The sequence below is a fragment of the Microcaecilia unicolor genome, chromosome 2, assembly GCF_901765095.1.
Source record: "Microcaecilia unicolor chromosome 2, aMicUni1.1, whole genome shotgun sequence".
Classification (NCBI taxonomy): domain Eukaryota; kingdom Metazoa; phylum Chordata; class Amphibia; order Gymnophiona; family Siphonopidae; genus Microcaecilia; species Microcaecilia unicolor.
Window position 1 is genome coordinate 587,243,864 of NC_044032.1, and position 27,475 is coordinate 587,271,338.

At 44.7% G+C, this 27,475-nt stretch overlaps 1 protein-coding gene across 6 annotated transcripts in view; it reads right to left on the reverse strand.

Moving 5' to 3' along the window:
- Positions 1–27,475, reverse strand: part of CEP44 (centrosomal protein 44) — a 149,322-nt gene that overhangs the window by 7,433 nt on the left and 114,414 nt on the right. For 5 of the 6 annotated variants that reach the window (XM_030191533.1, XM_030191534.1, XM_030191537.1 and 2 more), the window contains 4 exons: positions 22,222–22,431; positions 20,524–20,599; positions 7,663–7,793; positions 6,657–6,694 (listed from right to left, as the gene is read on the reverse strand). In XM_030191533.1, coding sequence (XP_030047393.1) covers positions 6,657–6,694; positions 7,663–7,793; positions 20,524–20,599; positions 22,222–22,431 — 455 coding nt within the window. The remainder of the gene's footprint in view (positions 1–6,656; positions 6,695–7,662; positions 7,794–20,523; positions 20,600–22,221; positions 22,432–27,475) is intronic. The other variant, XM_030191536.1, reaches the window with a different exon arrangement.

Below are 27,475 nucleotides of genomic sequence, written 5' to 3' on the forward strand. Positions count from 1 at the left end.
CAGAATGGTGTACAATGCCCTCTTTCAGCAACATTCAAGGTAAGAACTAAGTTCTGTAACATGGCTAACACATGAAAGGGATCTAAAACTGTCTTACAAAAATGGCCACTACCTCATGGACTACCGGAAACAAAACAGGGCACACTCTGACCCAGTAAGCAGAGGGAAAAGCACCATGGGAGTAGAGCCTACCAACTACCAACATCGTGAGCATGTAACACAAGCTAGTAGAATCATGGAGCCCAATACCCTACACCCACCACAATGCATTGCTGAAGTGACTCTGCAGTGCGCATAACAGAAAAGATGTCACTCACCCGAGAGCCACATCAGAACCAGGGAAAGGCTGCCACAGGATAGAACACATTCTGCTGTCATGGAGGTGGGTACGGCATTTGAGACTGGCATATAGGCTGGGAAAAAAGTTTGTAAAGTGTTTTTTTTTTGGTGGGAGGGGGTTAGTGACCACTGGGGGAGTCAGGGGAGGTCATCCCCGATTCCCTCCAGTGGTCATCTGGTCAGTTGGGGCACTTTTTTGGGGACTTGGACCTGAAAAAAAAGGGTCCAAATAAAGCGGACCAAATTCTCGTCAAAAACGCCCTTCTTGTTTCGATTATCAATTAAAGACGCCCATCTCTCCTCGGCTGATAACCACGCCCTAGTCCCGCCTTCGCCACGCCCCCGTCAACTTTGTTCGTTCCTGCGACGGAGTGCAGTTGAAGACGACCAAAATCGGCTTTTGATTATACCGATTTGTTTGCCCACGGGAGAAAGACGCCCATTTCCCGATTTGGGTCGAAATATGGGCGTCTTTCTCTTTCAAGAATAAGCTGGATAGTAACCTATGTAACTTTATAAGTCTATGTGCTTTGAAAATGAGCTGCTTAACCTGCTCTAAGGTAGATACAAATATGTGTATGTGCTCTGCATAATAACACAAGAATAGCCATAAAGGGTCAGACCAATGGTCCATGTAGCCCAGTATCCTGTTTCAAACAGTGGCAAAAACCCAAATAGTCACACCACTCCATGCTACAAATCCCAGAGCAAAGCACTGGCTTCCTCATGTCTGTCTCAATAGCAGACTATGGACTTTTCCTCCAGGAACTTGTCCAAACTTTTTAAAATCCATATACGCCAGATCCTCCGGCAACGAGTTCCAGAGCTTAACCATTCTTTCAGTGAAAAAATATTTTGTCCTGTTTGTTTTAAAAGTATTTTCATGTAACTTCATTGAGTGTCCCCTAGTCTTTGTACCTTTTGAAGGAGTAAAAAAAAAATTGATTCACCTCTACTTGTTCTACACCATTCAGCATTTTGTAGACTTCAATCATATCTCCCCTCAGCCGCCTCTTTTCTAAGCTGAAGAGCCCTAACTTCTTTAGCCGTTCCTTATATGAGAAGAGTTCCATCCCCTATGTATGCATTTTATAAATTATATATGCTTATCACAATTTCATTTCACACTGCCCAAACGATGCCTATGGAAATGTGGAACATGCTTTATAAAATTATTCCTTCAGAGGGTAATTTTGTATCAGATTGCCTAGTACGGAAGAGGAAGAAGATATATATTTTTGGTCTATTTTTATGAAGACACATAGGGATCCTTTTACTAAGCTGCGGTAAAAAGTGGTCTGCCGTAATGTAGTACTTTTTGGGGATCTTGCCAGCTATATTGTGACCTGGATTGGCCACTGTTGGAAACAGGATGCTGGGCTTGATGGACCTTTTGGTCTTTTCCAGTATGGCAATACTTATGTACTTATGTAGGTGCATGTTTTGGGCACTCGCTGGGCCAGTTTTTACCACGTGTGCAAAAAAAAAGGGCTTTTTTTTTTAGTGGGACGGGAAAAAGGCATGTGGTCAATCAGAAACCAGCGCACGCCTAAAACCGGGCTGAGCCCTTAATGCCACCTATTGATCTAGTGGCAAGGGCTCATGCGCTACACACGCACAGGGACCGGTCGGTTAATATCAACTGCCAATTACCGCTGGAAACACCGCACATGGGAGGAAATAAATAAATCATCCAGGCGTTCTAGACCTGTGGCAAATTGAAATTACCACCAGGTGGGCATGGCAGCCTGGCAGTAGTCTCATTTTGGCACACGCTCCTTGCGTGTAGAGCTTAACGTGCCTTTGTAAAAGGGCCCCATAGGTCTTTATAAAATCGTACCACAACAGCTGCTGAAATTGGGACAAAAATGATGCTGTACCTGTATAACTGCTCAGGGATAAGTGTAAATGTCTGTTAAAAAAGGCTGAGTGATTTGGGCTTGACTGGTACAATTTTTGAAAGGTTTAGAGGTTTCCTCAGTAATAGGCAGTATAGTGTTAGAAAAAAATGGGAAGTTTTCTAATATATGGAGTTCTGTTTTTGGACTGCCTCAGGGCTCGCCTCTGCTGTTCAATGTTTTTATGAGTTCGCTGGGAAATATATTGAATTCTTAATTATTCTATATTGCTTCCTATGAAGATGATATTTTTTTATTTTGTAACGTCTTTCAAGTCATATTTTGGATAAAGAGATTGTAATTTCTGAATGTATTTCCAGAACTCATAACTGGGCGTCCTCAAATCTATTAAAGTTAAATGCAGTCAAAACTAAGCTACCTTTTTTTTTTTTTTATAATTCATTGACCAGAGTTCCACACAACTTGATTCTTAAAACTGGGGAAATCTGTCTTTTGATACATCATCAAGAGTATTAGGTATTATTTTAGATATATAATAGTCTATGAAACATCAAGTTGATAATTTGTGTAAAAAAGTGTTTTTTTTAAATTAAGGCAGCTCAGAGCTATTATTATTATTATTAGCATTTGTATAGCGCTACCAGACGCACGCAGCACTGAACACCTGACAAAGAGAGACAGTCCCTGCTCAAAACAGCTTACAATCTAAATAATACAGACAGACGAGACAATTACGGGTGAGGGAAGTAAAGGTGAGAAGGAAGGAAGAGACAAGGGGGGGCAACTGAGTAGTGGCTAGGCGCTAAAAGCAATAGTGAAAAGGTGGGTTTTCAGCATAGATTTGAAAACAGGTAGAGATTAAGCTAGATGTATAGGTCCAGGAAGTCTATTCCAGGCATAAGGTGCCGCGAGAGAAAAGGAACGAAGTCTGGAGTTAGCAGTGGACGAGAAGGGGGACGACAAGAGAGATTTGTCCAGTGAGCGGAGTTCACGGGGAGGAATGTAGGGAGAGATGAGAGTGGAGAGGTAATGGGGGGGGGCTGCAGAGTGGATGCATTTAAAAGTCAGTACGAGAAGTTTAAACTGTATGCGGAAGCGGACAGGGAGCCAGTGAAGTGACTTGAGGAGTGGGCTAGTGTGGGTATAACGATTCTGACAGAAAATAAGTTGTGCCGCAGAATTTTGGACAGATTGGAGAGGAGAGAGATGGTTGAGCAGAAGACCAGTGAGAAGTAAATTGCAATAGTCTAAGTGAGAGGTGACAAGGGTTTGGATAAGGGTTCTGATGGCGTATTCAGAAAGGAAGGGGTGAATTTTGCTAATGTTGTAGATAAAGAAACGACAGGTTTTGGCAATCTGTTGAATATGTGCAGAGAAGGAGAGAGAGGAATCAAAGATGACTCCAAGGTTACGAGCCGAGGAGACAGGGAGGATGTGAGAGCTATTAACAGAAATAGAGAAAGGAGGAAGAGGGGAGGTGGGTTTAAGGGGAAAAATGAGAAGTTCAGTTTTGGTCATGTTTAGCTTTAGATGGCATTGGGACATCCAAGCAGCAATGTCGGACAAGCAGGCTGAGATTTTGTCTTGGATAGATGTTGAGATTTCAGGGGTGGATATATAGATCTGAGAGTCATCAGCGTAAAGATGGTATTGAAAGCCATGGGATGAAATCAGGGTACCAAGGGAAGAGGTATAGATGGAGAAAAGGAGGGGTCCAACGACAGAACCCTGAGGCATACCAACAGAAAGTGGGATGGAAGTTGAAGAGGATCCACCAGAGTGAACACTGAAAGAACGAAGTGAGAGGTAAGAGGAGAACCAGAATAATTTAGATTGTTTGTGCAGGCAATCATCTTGCCACAATTAGAATACTGTAACACATTATATGCAGAGATCGATCAGACCTTTTTAAAAAGGCTTTAATTCCTGAATACAAATGCCTAAATTCCTGAATACAAATGCCTAAAAGGAGGAGAAGACAATGCGCCAGCCCCGCAACGCCTGTCCTACCTGCTGCTGGAGCGATGGATCGCTTCTTGACGCCGGGTGGATTTTCGGGAGCTTCCTCGCTGCTGGAGGGTTTGGGGAGAGGTCGGCCAGCCCTCCAGCTACAGCATGAGACATTCTTTAGCCCCGAACAGAGAGCTCCACCTCCTATGCCGGCGGTGACCTCGAGGACAGTCCAGGAAGCCCCGGAGGAAGACTCAACGGGGTCTCTAGGCATGGGTGCCGACCCAAGGCAAGAAACGCTGACTTTCCCCGGCAGTGGAAACCGCGGGTGAAGAAGATGAAGGAAAAATCCTTGAGGAAAATCTCGAATCACATCGGAGACAGCTAGTAGAGGCTTCCTTATCAGATTCGGACTTATCAAGTAAGTCCTTTTTGCCTAAAAACCTCTAACAATAACTTTAGAAAACATATGGGAAGCTTTGGTTGGATTGAACTTTCTTTTGCACAGAATTTTAAATCCCTCAACCAGCAGTATAACTCTGACTCAGAAAAAATAACCACACTGGATAAAAAACTATTAAATATGGGTAAAGAGGTTGAAATTAATTCTAAGTCAATACAAACTTTTCAACAGGTTCAAGCTAATCTTATAAAAGAAAATATTTTCCTGCAAAACAAAATTAAAATTCTTAAACTTTCAACGCTCTAATACCCTTAGATTGACAAATTTTCCCAAGCAGGTTTCAACCTCACCCTTGATAACCTTTAAAAAAATATCTAAATGAGATATTAAAAATTCCTGAAGAATCATATTCTCCTATATCAAAAATATACTATATGCAACCTTTTTATCAAAAACAGCAAGAAAAAGGAGAGAGATCTGATCAACTAACAGAGAATGTAGAGAATTTAGATATGAATTTAACTCACATATTGCAAGATGATAAAATTGGATTGACTACTGCTACACTCAAGGTGGTTTTCATTTTACAACCTGATAGAGACTGGGTACTCAATATTTTCTACAGAAAGAACAACTTTTCCTGGACTGTAAAATAAGAGTTTACCCAGATATCTCAAGAACAACACAGAAGAAAAGACAAGAGTTTCTTAAATTGAGACCGAAAGCTTTGCAATTGGGGGCTCTATTCTGGCTAAACTTTCCCTGCAAATGTGTTTTAAAATTCAACTCTGTTAAATATGTATTTTTTGAGGTTAGACAGTTGAACTCTTTTTTGGAAGCTAAACTAGTTGAACTACCTGTGATAAGTCCAAGGACAGTAACAACTTCGACTCCGTAATTGTGTATGACCTGGTAGCTCTTCTCGGCCATCTTTTTTTTTCTTAAGGTTAGATATTATTAATCTATCCTAAGTTATTATTTCCTTATGTATGTATGATGCCTCCAATTGTTGGACTAAAGATGAGTAATAGATCAAGAAGTATACAAAACTATTTTCCTGTGATGTATATATTTTGACTTAAAATCATCTTTTCAAATTTCAAACGGTATGTTGAAATTAAACATGAAAAAATTTAATTAAAAAAGGCTTTAATTATTGCAGAATTCTGCTGCGAGACTAATTTTTAGTCAGAAAAAATTTGAACATGTAACACCACTACTTAGGGAGCTGCACTGGCTGCCAGTTAACTCGAGGATTGATTTTAAGATGGCCTGTTTGGTGGGCACCTGTGATATATCCTTGTATATCATTGCAGTATCTATATTTGTACAGCAAATAATAACACTAATTCTCTCTTTAAACAAGCTTGCCACTGACATATTCTTTTTCTAGCTGCATGCAATAACATATTACCTGAAATCTGCTGCAAACATCCTTCCAGCTCACCTTATTGGCTTTAATATAGTATTTTTCAAAGAAGTATCAGAAAATTATTAAAATACACAAGGAATCCCAAATAAAAGTAAACAAATGTATTGCTATATATTAATGTTTAAGTATAAAACAGATGCAGTGTAAGAAACTGATCTAGTTTCTTTATTGTAAAATAAAAAAATAAAAAAAAAAACAACCTCAGGCTAACACAATAGGCATTCATTAATTAGGATAACACATATAACTCTGGGCTAGGTTCATTAAACTATACTAAGGTGTTAGTGCATGCTAACGCCATTAATGTGCATTATTGATAAATAGGTCCCATTGCACAAAACATGTAGCAAATAACACAAGTTAATGCATGTTAGTACATTCTAATACATTTGCTCACTTTGGTAACTAGTTTAATTTTGAACTGAATTCCAAGTAGTCTTCGGACCCTAGCTAATGCCATAAACAGTATTTTAAAGTAATTGATTGGATACTAAGCAGTGTCTCAGTCTACAAATGTAACTGCAGCTAGATTATTATTCAGTTGAACCATAAACATACTCCACAACTGATGGAGACTTCTAAATGGAACATATATGCACGCTTCTTATAAACTTTATTCTGTGATGTTCCCTATGCAAAAATAAATACCTGCTAAGGCTATTATACTACTTACATTTTGCTTAACCTTTCCATTCTTTGCCTTGTTGTATCCTGCAATTAAACATGCCACAAATTAAGATATTGTTTCAGAGTCAACAAGGATTATACGAATAACATTAAACTATTTCTAGCTATTCCCTCACTCACTACTTGTGCCTGGCTGAGGGAATGCTATTATAGAGTGCTGCTTAGAGCTTATGGCACACAAACACAGTTATTTAAGGTGGGGGGGCTTTTTGACACCCATTTACTTGAAGTGCACTAGGGAATGTAATATATTCACTCATGCTCTGTGGCACTGTTCTGAGGTGCAGAGGTTCTGGCTCAGGTTGAACCATTGTATCATTTACGCTCTAGGATTGGTAGGGGTTGGATCGGTGGGTTAGTTACTGCTAGATCAGCCAAGTGATTTCAGGGGTCAGAGGATAGGTACCATTATTTTACTCAGAAAAATGACTTTAGTAGCGAGAAAAAGTATAATGCAGTATTAGTTGTCCCAGGAAGCTCCGGCCTATTGGCACTGGAGGAATCAGTTTTACCTTGTGGCACAGTGGGAGGACAGGGATGCTCGAGGTTCCCCTAAGCGAAAGAAACAGTTTCTCCAATCTGGGAGCCTTATCTTTGTAACTTACATTCCTGAGGTTGAAGTCTTTTGCTCAATACTTATGATTTTGACTGGCTGGATTTTGACTGGAGGGTAGGTGGGGAGGATATTACTGGGGGGAGGGGGGAATTGGGATTTACCAGAGGGGACTTTGTTTATATTTACAAAATTATGACTTCATTTCTTGTTGCATGCAGTTTTCTTTATCTGTTCTCAATAAAAATGTTTAAACATAAACGTTCTAGCTTACAACAAAATGACATTAAGATTTGTTTACATAACAAACATTTTATGAAGAAACACAGATGTTTGTTTAGTTTTCTGTTTTTGTCAGTTGCACTTACAACTAAAAACACTGACTTGTTCTTTTGACCTCACAAAGGAATTTAGTAAAGCATTTGCCAGTTTTACTTACCTTTGAAATATCTGTCAAACCACAATAATTAATAGTCATAGCTTTGGGAGATGTGTCTGTGGATAGTAGTGAGCTATATCCAGACGAATGATGAAGACTTTCTGGTAATGCTTCTTTTGTCTCTTTTGTCTCTATATCGGGAGGGAAAATATTCATTTTTGGTCACCTTTGCCTTTTTGCTCTCTTACTGCAAGGTCAACTATCGAACAATTTGATTTACAGTACATGACAGCAGGAGAGAACTGTTTAGAAATAAAAAGACTACTTAATACAAGTCCAGGATGGAATTCTCATAATCTTTCAATACAGCATTGTCACTGTGCCATATAAATGTGACAGAGAAAAACCATAAAACAACAAGAAAAATTACAACAGGGATACTACACTAATCAAGTCAATTCTAACACCTCACGAAGTATAATTATTAGATCAGTCAGCAATTCATTTCAAATAGAGTGATCTATGAATTTCCAGAAAAAGTTACTTCCCTGCCTCAGTCCTGTTTCTATTTATTTTAACTATTAAATTATTTAAGTACAAAAGTATTGCCAGACTGGGACACACCGAAGACCCATCAAGCTCAGCATCCTGTTTCCAACAGTGGCCAAGCCAGGTTACAAGAACCTAGCAAGATCCCAAAACAGTATAATATTGAGGGTATGAAGCTGTAGAAACTTCATACCCTTAATATTACAGAACAGTTTTTAACAAGCCCTTTTCATTTATATAGAAGGAATATAGTAAATATATTACCGTATGGCATAAAAAAAAGCTAGTAGAAGCAGATTTTTGTAAATTTCATTTCTACTTGGTTGGTACAAATAAAATAAATCATATTTTCAAATAGAGTACACGGAAAGCAAAGTTACTCGCCTGTAGCAGGTGTTCTCCAAGGACAGCAGGCCAAGTAGTCTCACATGTAGGTGACATCATCCAACGGAAACTGATGTAGACACTGCCTAGCATGTAAAAGCTAAAGAAAGTTCAAGTGCGAGTCGATCAGTCAAATGATATAGCTGAAGAAGATAACTCCTAGGGGAGAGTATGTGAGACTACTTGGCCTGCTGCCCTCGACTTGGCTTGTTACCTGCTACAGGTGAGTTAACTTTGCTTTCTCCAAGGACAAGCAGGCCTGTTGTATTCTCACATGTAGGAATCCCTAGCCACCAGGCTCACTGAAAACAATGAGAGGACAACAGGGATTTGAAACGCTGAGGCCTTGAAGTCAATTAACCTGAAAGATATACAAACTGGTTATGAAGGTGCAGCCTGGAACAGAACAAATCTGAACCTTGCCACCAGGCTCACTGAAAACAATGAGAGGACAACAGGGATTTGAAACGCTGAGGCCTTGAAGTCAATTAACCTGAAAGATATACAAACTGGTTATGAAGGTGCAGCCTGGAACAGAACAAATCTGAACCTTGCAGAGTGGAGTTGGATTCTAGATACCAAACAAATTCTGAAGGACTGCCTGACTGAACTGTCACGTCAAGTATTCTGCTCAAGGCAATAGTGTGATGTGAATGTGTGGTCTGAAGACCACATTGCAGCCTTGAATATCTCCTCAATGGAGACTGTCAAGTAGGCTGTTCTGACATTATGAGTCATGGCATGATCCCCAAGAGTCAGTCCAGACTGGGCATAAGTGAAGACGATACAATCTGTGAGCCAATTGGAAATTGTGCATTTGCCGATGGCTACCCACAACTTGTTTGAATCAAAAGAAACAAAAAGCTAGGTGGACAGTCCATGGTCCGCTCCAGATAGAAGGCTAAGACTCGCTTGCAGTCTAAGGTATGCAGTGCGTTTTTGCCAGGATGGGCATGAAGTATGGGGGGGAGAAATGGCAGAACGCTTGACTGATTAAGATGGAACTCCAACACCACCTTAGGAAGGAATTTAGGGTGTGTGTGAAGAACTACTCTGTTGTGATGAAATTTTGTTTAAGGCAGAACAGCTACTAGGGCCTCAAGCTCACTGACTTTGTGAGCTGAAGTGACTGCCACCAAAAACACAACTTTCCAGGTCAGATATTTCAGATGACAGGAAACAAGTGGCTCAAAAGGAGCTTTCATCAGCTGAGTGAGAATTGACAAGGGGCTTAGTCAACAGCAAACCTTTCATGAATCAGAGGCTGTGCAGAGATGGGCTTACCCCCTACATGAAGAAGATAAGCACAGATTGCACCACGATGTACCCTTAAAGAGTTGGTTTTCAAACCAGACTCCGAGTGGTACAGAAGGTATTCAAGCAGTTTTTGCATAGGGCAAGTAAAAGGATCTATGGCCTTGCCCTCACACTAGACGGCAAACCTCCTCCATTTAAAAGAATAGCTTCTCTTAGTGGAATCTTTCCTGGAAGTGAGCAGATTCAAGGACTGAAATTCTATGCTCTCAACATTCAGGCCATGGTCTAGAGGTTATGATGCAGAAGAAACCCCTCATTCTGTGTGATGAGGGTCAGAACACACTCCAATCTTCACAGTTCTTCACAGCACAACTCCAGAAGATGTGGAAACCATATCTGCCTCGGCTAATATGGGGCAATCAGGATCATGGTTCCCCAATCTTGCTCGAGTTTCAGGAAACTCCTTCTCTATAAAAGGTATAGGGTATGATACATACCTGTAGCAGTTGTTCTCCGAGGACAGCAGGCTGATTGTTCTCACGACTGGGTTGACGTCCGCGGCAGCCCCCACCAACCGGAAGAAGCTTCGCGGGACGGTCGGCACGCAGGCCACGCCCACCGCGCATGCGCGGCCGCCTTCCCGCCCGTGCGCGACCGCTCCCGCCAGTTGAATGACAAGCAATAAAATATGAAACACACAACTCCAAAGGGGAGGAGGGAGGGTAGGTGAGAACAATCAGCCTGCTGTCCTCGGAGAACAACTGCTACAGGTATGTATCATACCCTTTCTCCGAGGACAAGCAGGCTGCTTGTTCTCACGACTGGGGTATCCCTAGCTCTCAGGCTCACTCAAAACAATAACCCAGGTCAATTGAACCTCGCAACGGCGAGGGTACAACAGAAATTGACCTACGAAGAACAACTAACTGAGAGTGCAGCCTGACCAGAATAAATTCGGGTCCTGGAGGGTGGAGTTGGATTTACACCCCAAACAGATTCTGCAACACCGACTGCCCGAACCGACTGTCGCGTCGGGTATCCTGCTGGAGGCAGTAATGTGATGTGAATGTGTGGACAGATGACCACGTCGCAGCCTTGCAGATCTCTTCAATAGTGGCTGACTTCAAGTGGGCCACCGACGCTGCCATGGCTCTGACACTATGAGCCGTGACATGACCCTCAAGAGCCAGCCCAGCCTGGGCGTAAGTGAAGGAAATGCAATCTGCTAGCCAATTGGAGATGGTGCGTTTCCCGACAGCGACCCCTAGCCTGTTAGGGTCGAAAGAAATAAACAATTGGGCGGACTGTCTGTTGGGCTGTGTCCGCTCCAAGTAGAAGGCCAATGCTCTCTTGCAGTCCAATGTGTGCAACTGACGTTCAGCAGGGCGGGTATGCGGCCTGGGGAAGAATGTTGGCAAGACAATTGACTGGTTAAGATGGAACTCCGACACCACCTTCGGCAGGAACTTTGGGTGAGTGCGGAGCACTACTCTGTTGTGATGAAATTTAGTATATGGAGCATGAGCTACTAGGGCTTGAAGCTCACTGACCCTACGAGCTGAAGTAACTGCCACCAAGAAAATGACCTTCCAGGTCAAGTACTTCAGATGGCAGGTATTCAGTGGCTCAAAAGGAGGTTTCATCAGCTGGGTGAGGACGACGTTGAGATCCCATGACACAGTAGGAGGCTTGATAGGGGGCTTTGACAAAAGCAAGCCTCTCATGAATCGAACGACTAAAGGCTCTCCAGAGATGGCTTTACCTTCCACACGATAATGGTAAGCACTAATCGCACTAAGGTGATTCCTTACTGAGTTGGTCTTGAGGCCAGACTCTGATAAGTGCAGAAGGTATTCAAGCAGGTTCTGTGCAGGGCAAGAACGAGGTTCTAGGGCCTTGCTCTCACACCAAACGACAAACCTCCTCCACTTGAAAAAGTAACTCTTTTTAGCGGAATCCTTCCTAGAGGCAAGCAAGACCCGGGAGACACCCTCAGACAGACCCAACGCAGCGAAGTCTACGCCCTCAACATCCAGGCCGTGAGAGCCAGGGATTGAAGGTTGGGGTGCAGCAACGCTCCGTCGTTCTGCGAAATGAGAGTCGGAAAACACTCCAATCTCCACGGTTCTTCGGAGGACAACTCCAGAAGAAGAGGGAACCAGATCTGACGGGGCCAAAAGGGCGCTATCAGAATCATGGTGCCGCGGTCTTGCTTGAGCTTCAGTAAGGTCTTCCCCACCAAAGGTATGGGAGGATAAGCATACAGGAGGCCGGTCCCCCAATGGAGGAGAAAGGCATCTGACGCTAGCCTGCCGTGTGTCTGAAGTCTGGAACAGAACAGAGGCAGCTTGTGGTTGGTCTGAGAGGCGAAAAGATCCATCGAGGGGGTGCCCCACTCTCGGAAGATCTTGCGTACCACTCTGGAATGGAGCGACCACTCGTGCGGTTGCATGACTCTGCTCAGTCTGTCGGCCAGACTGTTGTTTACGCCTGCCAGGTACGTGGCTTGGAGAAGCATGCCGAACCGACACGCCCAACGCCACATACCGACGGCTTCCTGACACAGGGGGCGAGATCCGGTGCCCCCCTGCTTGTTGACGTAATACATTGCAACCTGATTGTCTGTCCGAATTTGGATAATTTGGCAGGACAGCCGATCTCTGAAAGCCTTCAGTGCGTTCCAGATCGCTCGGAGCTCCAGGAGGTTGATCTGCAGATCCTTTTCCTGGAGGGACCACAGACCCTGGGTGTGAAGCCCATCGACATGGGCTCCCCACCCCAGGCGAGATGCATCCGTCGTCAGCACTTTCGTGGGCTGCGGAATTTGGAATGGACGTCCCAGGGTCAAATTGGTCCGTATGGTCCACCAGAGCAGTGAAGTGCGGCAACTGGTGGAGAGGCGGATGACATCCTCTAGATTCCCGGTGGCTTGGAACCACTGGGAAGCTAGGGTCCATTGAGCAGATCTCATGTGAAGACGAGCCATGGGAGTCACATGAACTGTGGAGGCCATATGACCCAGAAGTCTCAACATCTGCCGAGCTGTGATCTGCTGAGACGCTCTGGTCTGCGAAGCCAGGGCCAAGAGATTGGTGGCCCTCGCTTCGGGAAGGTAGGCCTGAGCCGTCTGGGAATTCAGCAGCGCTCCTATGAATTCCAGAGACTGAGTTGGCTGGAGATGGGACTTTGGGTAATTTATCACAAACCCCAGCAGCTCCAGAAGTTGAATAGTGCACTGCATGGACCGGAGGGCTCCGGCCTCCGAGGTGTTCTTGACCAGCCAATCGTCGAGATATGGGAACACGTGCACTCCCAGCTTGCGTAGGTAGGCCGCTACCACCACGAGGCACTTTGTAAACACTCGTGGGGCAGAGTCGAGCCCAAAGGGCAGCACACAATACTGAAAGTGCCGTGCGCCCAGGCGGAATCTGAGATACTGTCTGTGAGCTGGCAGTATCGGGATGTGAGTGTATGCGTCCTTTAAATCCAGGGAACATAGCCAATCGTTTTTCTGAATCATTGGCAGAAGGGTGCCCAAGGAAAGCATCCTGAACTTTTCTTTGACCAGGAATTTGTTCAGGCCTCTCAGGTCTAGGATGGGACGCATCCCCCCTGTTTTCTTTTCCACAAGGAAGTACCTGGAATAGAATCCCTGCCCTTCCTGCCCGGGTGGTACGGGCTCGACCGCATTGGCGCTGAGAAGGGCGGAGAGTTCCTCTGCAAGTACCTGCTTGTGATGGGAGCTGAAAGACTGAGCTCCCGGAGGACAATTTGGAGGCAGGGAGGCCAAATTCAGGGCGTATCCGTACCGCACTATTTGGAGAACCCACTGGTCGGAGGTTATGAGAGGCCACCTTTGGTGAAAGAATTTTAACCTCCCTCCGACCGGCAGGTCGTCCGGTACGGACACTTGTAGGGCGGCTATGTTCCCATGGATCCAGTCAAAAGCCCGTCCCCGGCTTTTGCTGTGGAGGCGCAGGGGGCTGCTTAGGCGCACGCTGTTGACGGGAACGAGCGCGCTGGGGCTGTCCATGTGCCTGACGAGGCCTTCGGGCCGGCTGGTTGTACCTACACTTCGCAAAAGAATAGGGTGCAGCCTGCCGAGCCCGGGAAAAACGCCCGCCCGCGGGGGCGGGTGCTGAAGGCGCCCGGTGGGAGAGCTTGTCGAGAGCGGTTTCCCGCTGATGCAGTTGGTCAACCATCTGCTCGACCTTCTCGCCAAAAATATTATCCCCCCGGCAAGGGACGTCAGCCAGTCTCTGCTGGGTGCGGTTGTCCAGGTCAGAGGCGCGCAGCCATGAGAGCCTGCGCATCACTATACCTTGGGCCGCAGCACGAGATGCCACGTCACAGGTGTCAAAAATCCCCCTGGACAGGAACTTTCTGCACGCCTTCAGCTGCCTGACCACCTCCTGATAAGGCCTGGACTGCTCCGGCGGGAGCTTATCGACCAGGTCCGCCAGCTGTTGCACATTGGTCCGCATGTGGATGCTCATATAGAGCAGGTAAGATTGGATGCGGGTCACGAGCATGGAGGATTGGTAGGCCTTCCTCCCAAATGAGTCCAGAGTGCGAGACTCCCGCCCCGGGGGCGCCGAGGCGGTATCCCTCGAACTCCGTGCCCTCTTGAGAGCAGAATCCACGACCGCTGAGTCATGGGGCAACTGGGGCCGCATGAGCTCTGGGTCAGAGTGGATCCTGTACTGGGACTCTGCTTTCTTGGGAATGGTGGGGTTAGTTAGTGGTCGCACCCAGTTCCGAAGCAGCGTCTCCTTCAGGACATTGTGCAGCGGTACCGTGGAGGACTCTCTAGATGGTGATGGATAGTCGAGGACCTCGAGCATCTCGGCCCTCGGCTCTTCCACAGAGACCACGGGAAAGGGAATGCTTATAGACATATCCCGCACAAAGGAGGCAAAGGAGAGACTCTCAGGAGGTGAGAGCTTCCTCTCCGGTGACGGCGTGGGGTCCGAGGGAAGGCCCGTAGACTCCTCTGAGGAGAAATATCTCGGGTCCTCCTCTTCCCCCCACGAGTCCTCATCCTCGGTATCGGACATTAGCTCATGTAGCTGAGTCCGGTACCGGGCCCGGCTCGACGTCGAGGCACCAAGGTCTCGGTGTCGTCGAGCGGTGGACTCCCGCGCCGGCGGGGACGGAGCTCCCTCCATCGACGTCGACTCCACCTGCGTGGCGGTCGAGACCGGCACCGCAAGCGGCGGCGGTGTCGACAGCCCCGGCGCCGGGCTAGAGCTCGCCGGCGCCACAGTCATCGGCGCCGGGGGCGCAAGCACCCCCGACGCCGGCACAGCCTGGCGCATCAGCCCTTCCAGGATCCCCGGAAGGATGGCTCTGAGGCACTCGTCCAGGCCCGCTGCCGGGAAAGGCGGTGGGGCCGGTAAGGGTGTCGGTGCCAGAAGCTGCTGGGGGCCAGGAGACGGCACCGAGGTGCCGGAACCCCGACGCGTCGGTACCTCCACCACCGACGGAGATCTCTCCTCTCTGCGATGACGCTTCGGCGTCGACTCCTCTTCAGGGTGCACCGAGGGCTCCCGGTGACGGCGCTTCTTATCTTTTTTCCGGTGCACGTCACCGGCGCCGGAGGGCATGGAGGAGGAGGAGGTCGATCCCCCTCGGTCTCGAGGTACCGGGTCCGACAGGGTTCGGTCCCGTGGCTCACGAGTTGAGGGAGTGACCGGGGCCGACTGCCCACGCGGCCTCTCAACCCCACTCTCACCGGTGGACCGGCGGGCCAACGGGACCTGTTCTCCTGGGGTCGCTGCCATCGGTGCCGATGTCTCGGGCATCGATACCGGTACCGAAGAACCGGCCTTCGATACCGATGCCGTCGAGGTCGACGTCGAGGGGCCGGCGCAAGTTCCAAAAAGACGGTCCCGCAGAACTTGCCTCGCAACCTGAGTCCGTTTCCGGAGACCGAGACACAAAGCGCACGACTTGAGATTGTGCTCCGGCCCGAGGCACTGGAGGCACCAAGCGTGGGTGTCGGTCTGCGAGATCGGCCGGCCGCAGCGACCACACTTCTTAAATCCACTCGGGACCTTCGAGGACATCGACGGAAAAATCGCGTCGGCGAAGTCAAAGTCGGCAATGGTGGCTAAAATCACACCACGAAAAAATCAACCGACCGAGCAGCCACTAGGCCGCAACGTGGCGTCCCCGCTAGAAAGCGAGGGAAAAAGGGGAGCGCGTGCTCCACACGCGCAAAAAATTTCTTTTTTTTTTTTTTTTTTTCTTTAAAACAATACAAACAAAAACCGAGGGTACCGAACGGTCCAAGCGACGATCCGCGTAAACGCGGTCGAAAATCCGGCGGCTGAACAGAGAGAGAGGCAAACGCACCACTCTCTCAGTCGCGGAAAAAAAGTAACTGGCGGGAGCGGTCGCGCACGGGCGGGAAGGCGGCCGCGCATGCGCGGTGGGCGTGGCCTGCGTGCCGACCGTCCCGCGAAGCTTCTTCCGGTTGGTGGGGGCTGCCGCGGACGTCAACCCAGTCGTGAGAACAAGCAGCCTGCTTGTCCTCGGAGAAAGGAGGATACACATACAGAAGACCTTCCTCCTAATGTAGGAGAAAGGCATCTGATGCTAGTCTGCCGTGTGACTGGAGCCTGGAACAGAACTGAGGAATTTCATTCTTGAGAGGAGTGGGAAAAAAAATTTTTTTTAAATCAACCAAGAAGGTGCCCTACTCTCAGAAGATCATGCAAGTTATGCCCATGTTCAGGGATCATTCTTGAGGTAGCATCACCCTGGTCAGTCTGTTCGTCAGGCTGTTTTCATTGCCAGTCACATATGTGGCCTGCAGGACCATCCCGTGAAGCCCACTGCTACATACCAACTGCCTCCTGACACAAGGGCTAGGAACCTGTACCTCCCTGCTTGTTCACATAGTGCACTTCAACTTGGGTTTCTATCTGAATGAGTACAATTGGGTTCTGTAACCAAATCTTGGAAAGTCTTTAGAGCATTCCATATGGCCCTTAGCACCAAGAGGTTGAAGTGGAGATAGGTTTCCTGAGCAGATCATGTCCCTTGGGTGTGAAGCCCATCTACAACATAGTAACATTGTAGATGACGGCAGAAAAAGACCTGCACAGTCCATCCAGTCTGCCCAACAAGATAAACTCATACAGTATGTGCTACTTTTTGTGTATACCTTACCTTGATTTGTATCTTTCATTTTCAGGGCACAGACCGTAGAACTCTGCCCAGCACTAGCCCCGCCTCCCAACCACCAGCCCCGCCTCCCACCACCGGCTCTGCCACCCAATCTCGGCTAAGCTTCTGTTTGAATTCCGTTACCGTTTTCATCTCCACCACCTCCCGCGGGAGGGCATTCCAAGCATCCACCACTCTCTCCGTGAAAAAATACTTCCTGACATTTTTCTTGAGTCTGCCCCCCTTCAATCTCATTTCACGTCCTCTAGTTCTACTGCCTTCCCATCTCCGGAAAAGGTTCGTTTGCGGACTAATACCTTTCAAATATTTGAACGTCTGTATCATATCACCCCTGTTTCTCCTTTCCTCCAGGGTATACATGTTCAGGTCAAGAGCTGATGCATTGCTGTCAACACCTTCTGAAGGGGTGGAATTTGGAATGGTAGTTCCATGGTCAAGTTTGGCTGAATTGTCCAACAGAGTAGGGACTGAAGTAGCTCTGGAGGGATTCAGATGACATCTGTCAGGTTCCCTGTGGCCTGAGACTACAGGGAAGCTAGAGTCAACTGAGCCCCTCTTAAATGGAGGTGAGCCATGGGAGTGACATCCACTGTCAAGGTCATGTGGCTAAGAAATCTCAACATCTGTCAAGCTGTGACCTGCTTGCTGCTGTGGACCTGCAAGTCAAGCGCAATCAAGGCTGAGAGCTAGGAGCTCTTTACATCGGGCACACATATATAACCGCTCACCAACTGGGAGATTATCATACATGTGACACAATGCAAAAGACTGGATAGCACCTCTCTTGCTGCTGAACTGCTGACTTCATCTTAGTATTTTTGAGTTTTTCAATAATTTAAAACTTGCTAAAGTATTAAGGATATTAGCCTAATATATTGTGTGATTTTTTTTTTTTTTGGTGTTTCCTTCTTAGATGGTAATGAAATGTATTTAAAACTCTGTAAGAGCACTCCTTGCTTGTTATCCTAATTAAAATAACTGACTATAAATGAAGAGTTGTGCAAGGGGTGGGAAGGTGGGCGGGATGAAGACTAAATTAGGTCCTTCAGTGCCTGCTAGAGGCTGTTAATGCTGTGGTACAAAGTTCAAGTTTTAAAACTAGGGGGAAAAGAGTATGGAGATCAGTTCATAAAGTTTGCTTTTTTATATTTTTATTCTGCCTATCACGAACCAACCCCTTTAAACCCCAATCTTTAAGTTCCCATAGCACAAAGCAAAATAGTGTTCACTTACCAGAGAAATGTCCCCTTCTATCAGAACTTCTCAGAAAAAGTTCAGTGGGACCTTTCCTCTTTATATAGTTTTGAATTTAAGTGGACTTTTTCAAAACAGGCTCTTTCAAGCTAACTCAGTAATCAGGTTGCCCTTAGTAACCTATGCAAATATTCTACTTCCTCACACCTTAACACCTAATTGAGGTCAGTGGCAGTGCTACCTCTCCAGCAACCGAAGAACAGAAAATAACTGCCTTTTAGAACAAGATTTGAGCCTTCCCTCTATCCTTTTACATATATACATGCCTAATAATTGAATCATCAAATACAACAGCCATCCTAACCCTTCCCTCCTGGGCAGAAGCTTCTGGAGAAACATGTTCAGTGTGAGAGGATATTGCATTCCCTGGTGGACTGGTCCTGGCTACTGGATTACTTCCAGCTTCACCAGGGTGATGCTCTGCTTTTAGAAGACCTCCCTCCTCCAAGGTAGCACAAGGGCTGCCAGACTGGAGGTGGGACTTCTCTACAACGTCCCTTTAGGCCTCCACTATGTACCTCTCTGTCTTCCTCAGCTTCTCCAAGTCTGCTACTCTAGCCTCAAGAGAACAGTCTCGTTCTCTGAGAGCTAAGAGCTCTTTGAATCAAGCATACACATATATCCTCTCACCGAGATAATCATACATATGACACTCAATGCAAAAGACTGGATAGCACCCCTCTTGCTGCTGGACTGCTGTCTGCATCTTAGTATTACAGAGTTGTTCAATTAAAACTTCTTTAGGTACTAGGGATATCAGATGAATATTGGCACTAATTGGTTTGACACGCAATTAAGCTATGCATGGTGGTTTGCGCGTGCAACTTTAGTTGCCATTTATAGAATCCAGGAGATACAGTCTTAATTTCTCACTAAGTAAGGATCTTCTTTCTTGCCACAGAAAGATGTAGCCTATCATTACAGTATAGCCTTTTTATTTATTTTTTTTTCTTCTTGACACCAGGGTTTGAGCTACCTACTGAAGTTCTCTGTATTATGTAGTCTTTCTTCTGCCTTTTCACAGGCCAGCAGTACTTCAGGAAAAGCTTCAGTCTGTATAATAGACCTCAGCCCATCCCCTGGCTTCCGGAAAGCTTTCTGCCCTACAACATGCTATTTTTTGGCCAGGTCATTAGGTGGACTACATCATCAAATTTAGAACCCTTACTCTCTTTTCTGATCACATTCAGTATTCGTTTTTTTAAGACTGCTAGCTCAAGAATCTGGAAGACATTTCACATTGTTGCGACACACGGACTGTGTTCCTATTTTAAGGCCCCTGATAATGAAGTCCCTTAGCAACAAGACCTTTATTTTTTGACCAGTTTATTTTTTGCATTAGGGATATGTATTTGAATTGATTATGTTTTTGTGGCTAAACTGTGGGTTTCTCTAAGCCTGTGAACTGCATTATTTTTACTAATGACATGTATTTCTCCTAACCGGCCAGCATTTGTTTTCAGTTTTAAAGCTCCTGCAGAGATTCCTCTCTTTTTCAAATTAGCTTGTGAAAAGGCAATCTGCAGTACCATTGGCCAGATACTTTCAAAGTTGGTGCTCTGGGCTTTGATTGGTCCTGGACTTCAAATCCAGTCAGGAGGTACTAGACTTTTCTTTAAAGTCTCAACTTGGGGGTACAGAGGAGAAACATCTCTGTCGTGAGACCCTGTTAAAACCTGTATGCAGTTATTCCTGAAACTCTCCAGGTGCTACCCAGGTAGTAACAAGTGTTAGATAGTTTTAATGTTGATCCTTGTTTTGATTATCTGTTATTGTTGGCTGTACATTTTCACCTGGTTTTTCAAACACTCACTGTTTTACTGTAACAATAAACCTATTATTTTATTGGCTCTGTAGTCCTGGACCGACTAAGAATCCTTGTGGTTTGTGTTTTGGGTCTGTGAGTGCTTTCTAGGGAACTGTGGAACCCCTGGGAGTGTGGCCCCAGTGTCCTAGAAATCACCAGGGAATAACTTGTGGGTGAGAGACTCTCCCAGAGGCAAGTGGAACCTAGTGAAAGGGGTGGAGGGTTGGCTAGTATAGAGCACATGCCCAGGTGCAGTTGGGCCTGAGCAGTGCTGGGGAAAGACCCTCTGGGTGGCTGCAGGGTTAACCCCAGGTGGGTGCTAGGCATTTTGTGACAGACTTGTATTAATCGAATACATATGGACAAATTAAGCTTATATGATTGTATCATACTAGAGACAAACTATAATAAGAACCAAGTATTATTTTGCATTAAAAATATTCACTGAAATAGATAATTTCAGTATAGAAACTTACCCAGAGAAACTGGATTCATTATTCTACTAGAAGTCCGTTCTTCACTCATACTGTTAAACTCTGAAGATAAATCATTCTAAAATGGTAATATGATTGTTTTAGTGCTTCCAATATCTACAACAATTCTGCTGTTAAATATTATAGTTCATAAGTACATATATTCATACACATTCTTAAACAGCATGGGTCCTATTTACTAAGCTGTATTATCTGTTTAACGTGGGAATTACTGCACTAAGTTAATACACTTCAGGTTCCCATATTAAATACCTAATACCTGTCCATGAAAAATAATTTCCTAACATTACTCTTAAGTCTACCACCCTACAACTTTCATGCCCTCTAGTTTTAGCGATTCCTCTTCTCTGGAAAAGATTTGTTTCTATATTAATACCTTTCAAGTATTTATACATTTGTATCATATCTCACCTGTCCCTTCTTTCCTCTAGGCTATACATATTCAGGTGTTCCAGTCTCTTCTCACTCTTTCTTATTCATTCAACTTCAAGAAACCAGTGTTTAGGGACCCACACTCAACTGGTTTCATTCATATTTCTCCACTCGTTCTTTTGCTGTATTTCTAAATAACTCTTGTTTTCTACCCTGCTATTTACTCTATATGCTGGGGATAAAACATTTCTTAATTTTGCAAGACATTGGGGGGGGGGGGGGGGGCATTTTCGATATGCATCTAAGTTGGACTTTTTGCTCTAAACTTCCCTAATCCAAATAGGATATATCACCATTTTCGAAACAGCAAAATGTCTTTCTTTTTTTTTTTCTAAAAATGGCCATATGCAAGATGTTTTAGTGCTCTGTTGTTTTTGGGCCATTTTTGAAAAAACAAAACACAAAAAAAACATTGTAGAAGCAGCCAGCATTCTTAGTAGACTGGCCACACAGACATTCCAGGAGAGCAATGGGACACCCTAGGAGGGCAATGCAGTGGACTTCATATAAAAGCTTCCAGGTACACATCTCACTATTACCCCCTTATACTATATGCCAAGTCCTCCAAAACCCACCAAAAACCTTCTATACTCAACTGTACATCACCTACAATAGCCCTGAGTGAAGGAATCACCTACATGTGGTTACAATAGGTTTTGGGGAGTATGGGAAGGCTCACACTTTCCACCACAAGTGTATCAGGTAGAGTGGGATACGGGTTGGGTCCTCCTCTGTATAGTTAACTTCATTGACCACTACACTACTCCAGGGACCTACGTGCTGATCTAACAGACCTGGCTATAACTTCTGAAGCTGTCAGAGGCTGGTAAGTAAAATTTTTAATCACATCTTTGGTGGGTGGGAGGGGATCAGTAACCACTGGGGGAGTAAGGGGGGATCCATTCCCAATTCCCTCCAGTGGTTATCTGGTCATATAGAGAACCTTTTTTGCCTTATTCATTCTAAAAACAGGTCTAGATCAAAACGAAGTTTCAGCCCTAGACATTTTCATTTTGTTCCATTATGAATGTAAAACATCCAAGTGTTAGGAACGCCCAAGTCCACCACCGAAACGCGCTCTTGTAATATGGACGCACTGCAGACGAATTGCATAAATGTCTTCAAAATAGGTTTCGAAAATACCGATTTGGATGTTTTGAGAAAAAATTCATCCAAGTGCTGCTTTATGACACTTTTTGGATGTTTTTCTCTTTAGAAAATGAGCCCCATGGTAAACTAAATTCTAACCTTTTTTGACTTCAGAAGCAGCTCTGTTTCAAGGAGAAGAACTCTGCTTAGAAGATTATTCCAGTCCTTTTCATCAACAATTACTTTGCCTTTCATCCTTTCTTCTAGAGAATTCAGTTTGTTCTCCATCCAATTCACTTTCTGGAGTTTTTCTTGGCATTCGGCAACCTGAATATTTAATAACTCAATCTGAGCTTTATATTGTATGTCCTAGAAATTAAAAAACACGGTACTTCAGATGGTTTACCAACAATTAACTGTAGATTACTAGACAACAGAAACACATCTCACTGGCTAGCTTCAGTCACTGTCACATATTTACAATTAATGTTGTTCCTTTGATAATCTGACTAGATTGTTTACTATACAGAATATTAATATCTTAAGAGAAAAAAAATTAAACAGTAAAATACTACTCCAAAAGGCTGAGATTTTAAAAATAGCTAGAAGACTGATAATTAAAAAATAGTTAAAACAGAACAGCAATTCTAAAGTTCTTTTCAGACTGTTCAAAAACTTACAATACTCCCCCTCCCTTGATGCTTCAGCTTTGGAAAAACAATCTGATGTTCAAAACCTAGCTGAATATTTTTCAAATAAGGTTCATACAATTATAAATAACCTGGTCCAGGATCCTACCATTTCTGATTGGACCCCTGTTAGACCCCCATGCATGAATTCTAATATTCCAGTGAATCGAAGGTCAACTTTTGATATTACTTTTGATAAGATTCAACCTTTGGTATATAAACTTGCTCAATCCTGTTGTATCTTGGATAGTAGTTCTTTTCTATTAAGTAATCCTTCTCTTCTGATTCTAATGTGTATTACCATGTTAGCGAAAAGAAACGAAAAGAAAAAAGGATGGAAGGAGTCAAACCCACAAGTCTGGATGATGTAAACATGGGCTCAATTTATTATCCAAATATGAAACCAATAAAACAGTCTTCTAGGAACAAAATCCAATGTCAGTGAACATTACAATGGTGTACAAAAAATACTTCAAGATGAAAATGAATCCCAAACTGCAGTGTTTGGGCAAGAAGTTGCCTTCATCAGGGGTCCTTATGAAAACATAAATCATAAAACATAAATATAATGTAAATATATGCATATATACATAGAAAAAGTGATGAAACAAAGAGATGAGAAAAGTGATGGTATAAAAAGTGGAACAGAAAAGTGCATTGAAAGTGTTATGTGACAAGAATATTTGTTACAAACTAAACCAAAATATGAGGGAGAGAACCCTATAAAAATATCATAAATATAAACAGATACACAGCGGGTTCTCCTAAACTTGTGAGCAGTGTAGAATCACAGGGAGGAAAAAGCCTCAAGAAGCTCCCGACTAAAAAAAAAAAACATCAGGAGCAGGTCTTAAAACATTGTACTATACTTATATTGTACTTAACTGTGTAGTCCTTCCTTTCCTTTCTTTTCTCAAGAAACAGACAGAGACCACAGGAGGCCAGCGTTACATCTACCTGCATCAGGGTCTAACGGCCATAGATTTGAAACAGATTATTGATGATCCCAAGTTAGAAATTTGATTTGCCAACTTACTTATGATTCCTTACAAAAGCAACTTGGGGTAATCTTATTATATAGACCACATAGAAAATAAAATTTAAGCAAGACTCCATCATTTTATTGCTCAGCATGCTACAACTTTTACTCATGTTAATTTCAGAAGTCCTGAATCTTCATTTAGAAGACAGTTCCGATAAGGTAAGTTAGTTTTGAACTTTCTATCACTGTTTTTTGCACTTTATTTTAGAAAATATTAGGTCCACCCATGAAAAGGGCCATGCCCTAGATTTTATTGCTTCATTTTCCAAATTAGATAATTTTAGATATCAGATTCTTTTTAGACCTCAGTCCCTTGGTATGATCACAATGTTAAAATGCACCTCGATACTTCCTACTCATAAATACTGTGTTCCATTTAGGCGACATGAATACCTGGGCAGAAGTAGATTGGATCCAAATACATTTTGGCAGCAGGCAATTCCAACTTTAAGTCCAACTGAAATGTCCCTGAACACTTGCCATCCCACAGGCTCCAATTATTTGTAAAAACATACAAGACTGATCACTGCCTCTTGGTACTCGTCTCAATTATATGAACTTAAGAGAGCTTGTTGACAACTTGAGCTTGGAAGAAATCAAATGATTCACAGAAATCACCTTGTAATTGTTCACACCTTATATTTGTTCATACTGGAATCGGTTAACGCTGTTTACACTATTTTGTAAGCTACATTGAGCCTGCAAAGAGGTGGGAAAATGCAATAAATAAATAAATAAAATAATTAAAACAATAAAATTAGCAGCCAATGAAGGTAAAAGGTTGTATTTCTCCAATATACAATATACTGACTTCATTCACTTCAAATTCATGCTATCCTCCTTCCAATCCTCCCTATTCCTCGCTAAGCAGGACTACTATATCCAATTGACCAATTCCCTCAGCTCTAACCCTCGTCGTCTATTCGCCACCCTCAACTCCCTCCTCAAAGTGCCCTCTCTGCTCCCACCCCCCCTTCACTCTCTCCTCAATCTCTGGCCCACTACTTCCGTGACAAGGTCCAGAAGATCAACCTCGAATTCACCACTACTCCCTCTCCTCCTCTTCTGCCTATATCTCACTCTCTCATCCAACCTACCCAGGCCTCCTTCTCCTCCTTTCCTGCTATCACCGAAGAGGAAATCACCCATCTCCTCTCCTCCTCGAAAGCCACCACTTGTTCCTCTGACTCCATCCCCACTAACCTACTCAACACCATCACTCCTACCATCACCCCCACCATCTGTCATATCCTTAACCTCTCTCTCTCCACTGCATCTGTCCCGGACACCTTCAAGCATGCTGTGGTCACTCCACTCCTAAAAAAACCATCACTTGACCCTACCTGTCCCTCCAACTACCGCCCCATTTCCCTCCTACCCTTCCTCTCCAAGATACTTGAACGCGCCGTTCACAGCCGCTGTATTGATTTTCTCTCCTCTCATGCCATCCTTGATCCGCTTCAATCCGGCTTTCGCCCCCTACACTCAACAGAAACGGCACTATCTAAAGTCTGCAATGACCTATTCCTCGCCAAATCCAAAAGTCACTACTCCATCCTCATCCTCCTCGACCTCTCCGCCGCCTTTGACACTGTCAATCACAACCTACTTCTTGACACACTATCCTCCCTTGGGTTCCAGGGCTCTGTCCTCTCCTGGTTCTCCTCTTATCTCTCCCATCGTACCTTCAGAGTACATTCTCATGGTTCGTCCTCCTCCCCTATCCCGCTCTCTGTTGGAGTTCCTCAGGGATCTGTCCTTGGGCCCCTTCTTTTTTCAATCTACACCTCTTCCTTAGGCTCCCTGATTTCTTCTCATGGTTTCCACTATCATCTTTATGCCGACGACACCCAGCTTTATCTCTCCACACCACAAATCACTGCGGATACCCAGGCCAAAGTCTCGGCCTGCTTATCCGACATTGCTGCCTGGATGTCCAACCGCCACCTGAAACTGAATATGTCTAAGACTGAACTTATTGTTTTCCCACCCAAACCCACTTCCCCTCTCCCTTCACTCTCTATCTCAGTTGATAACACCCTCATCGTCCCCGTCTCATCTGCCCGCAATCTCGGTGTCATCTTCGACTCCTCCCTCTCCTTTTCTGTGCACATCCAGCAGATAGCCAAGACCTGTCGCTTCTTCCTCTATAACATTAGCAAAATTCGCCCCTTCCTCTCCGAGCACACCACCCGAACTCTCATCCACTCTCTCATTACCTCTCGCCTTGACTACTGCAACCTACTCCTGACCGGCCTCCCACGTAGCCATCTATCTCCCCTTCAGTCCATCCAGAACTCTGCCGCACGTCTTATCTTCCGCCTTAACCGATATACTCATATCACCCCTCTCCTCAAGTCACTTCACTGGCTCCCAATCAGTTACCGCATACAGTGCAAGCTTCTCTTACTCACCTACAAATGCACTCGATCTGCGGACCCTCCGTACCTCTCTATCCTCATCTCCCCTTACGTCCCTACCCGTAACCTCCGCTCTCAAGACAAATCCCTCCTTTCAGTACCCTTTTCCACCACCTCCAACTCCAGGCTCTGCCCCTTCTGTCTCGCCTCACCCCATGCCTGGAACAAACTCCCTGAGCCCATACGCCGTGCCCCCTCCCTACCCATCTTCAAATCAATGCTCAAAGCCCACCTCTTCAATGTCGCCTTCGGCACCTAACCACTACACCTCTTCTCAGGAAAACTTATCTACCCCAACTTGACATTTCGTCCTTTAGATTGTAACCTCTTCCCAGCAGGGACCGTCCTTAATTGTTAATTTGTACAGCGCTGCGTAACCCTAGTAGCGCTCTAGAAATGTTAAGTAGTAGTAGTAGTATAAGATTGTTAATAACCTTACTGATTAATCTGTAATCACTTCATTAGATGAATTTCATCAACCATCGGCTAAAGTCTCAACATAATATTTTATTGATAAAGTTGAATTAGTGAGGTAACAACCACTTATAGATGTGTCTTACATTATTCAGAAAATGCTTTTGAAGTTTTGGAAGAGAAAATGCCAGTTGATAGAATCTGGACTGCAGTCTCTCAAGTAAAAGAATCATTCACTCCATTTCTTTTGTGTACCCTTTCATATTCCTCTTTCTCCCTTGATGTATGCCTTTCTTATCTACTGAAGACAGTGTCTGCTGAAATCAGTTATTGTTTTGACTCCATCGCCTCAATCTGCATCAGGGGAATGTCATTCTTGCCCTTCTTGTTCCAACTCCACCCACTGATTAATGTCCTGGGTCTGCCAGGCGAGGATAGCGCACAACTGGGAAGCAAAATAGTATGGGTAATGCCAGTCCCCCATCCTTTTTCCCCAGCCACAAAAGATGTTGCACCAGCTGCGGACTCTACCCCTCCCAAATGAACCAATGGAAAACCCCCTGAATATAAGTCAAATCCCTGGTGGGGATCAGGACTGGCAAGGTGGCAACCATATGCAAGATAAAATCATCATTTTTATGGTATCTAAGCGTCTCAGCCAGGAAAGTCAGCCTGGACAAAACTTCAAGATTCCAAAATAAATGACTGATCAAAGGTTTATAATTCAAGTCATATAAATTAGTATCTTGCCCGCCCAAGTAAACACCTAGGAAAAGCACACCCAACGAAAAGGGAACTGGGCCCACAACTGTTCCGGTGGTAGGCTAACATTAACAGTTTCAGATTTC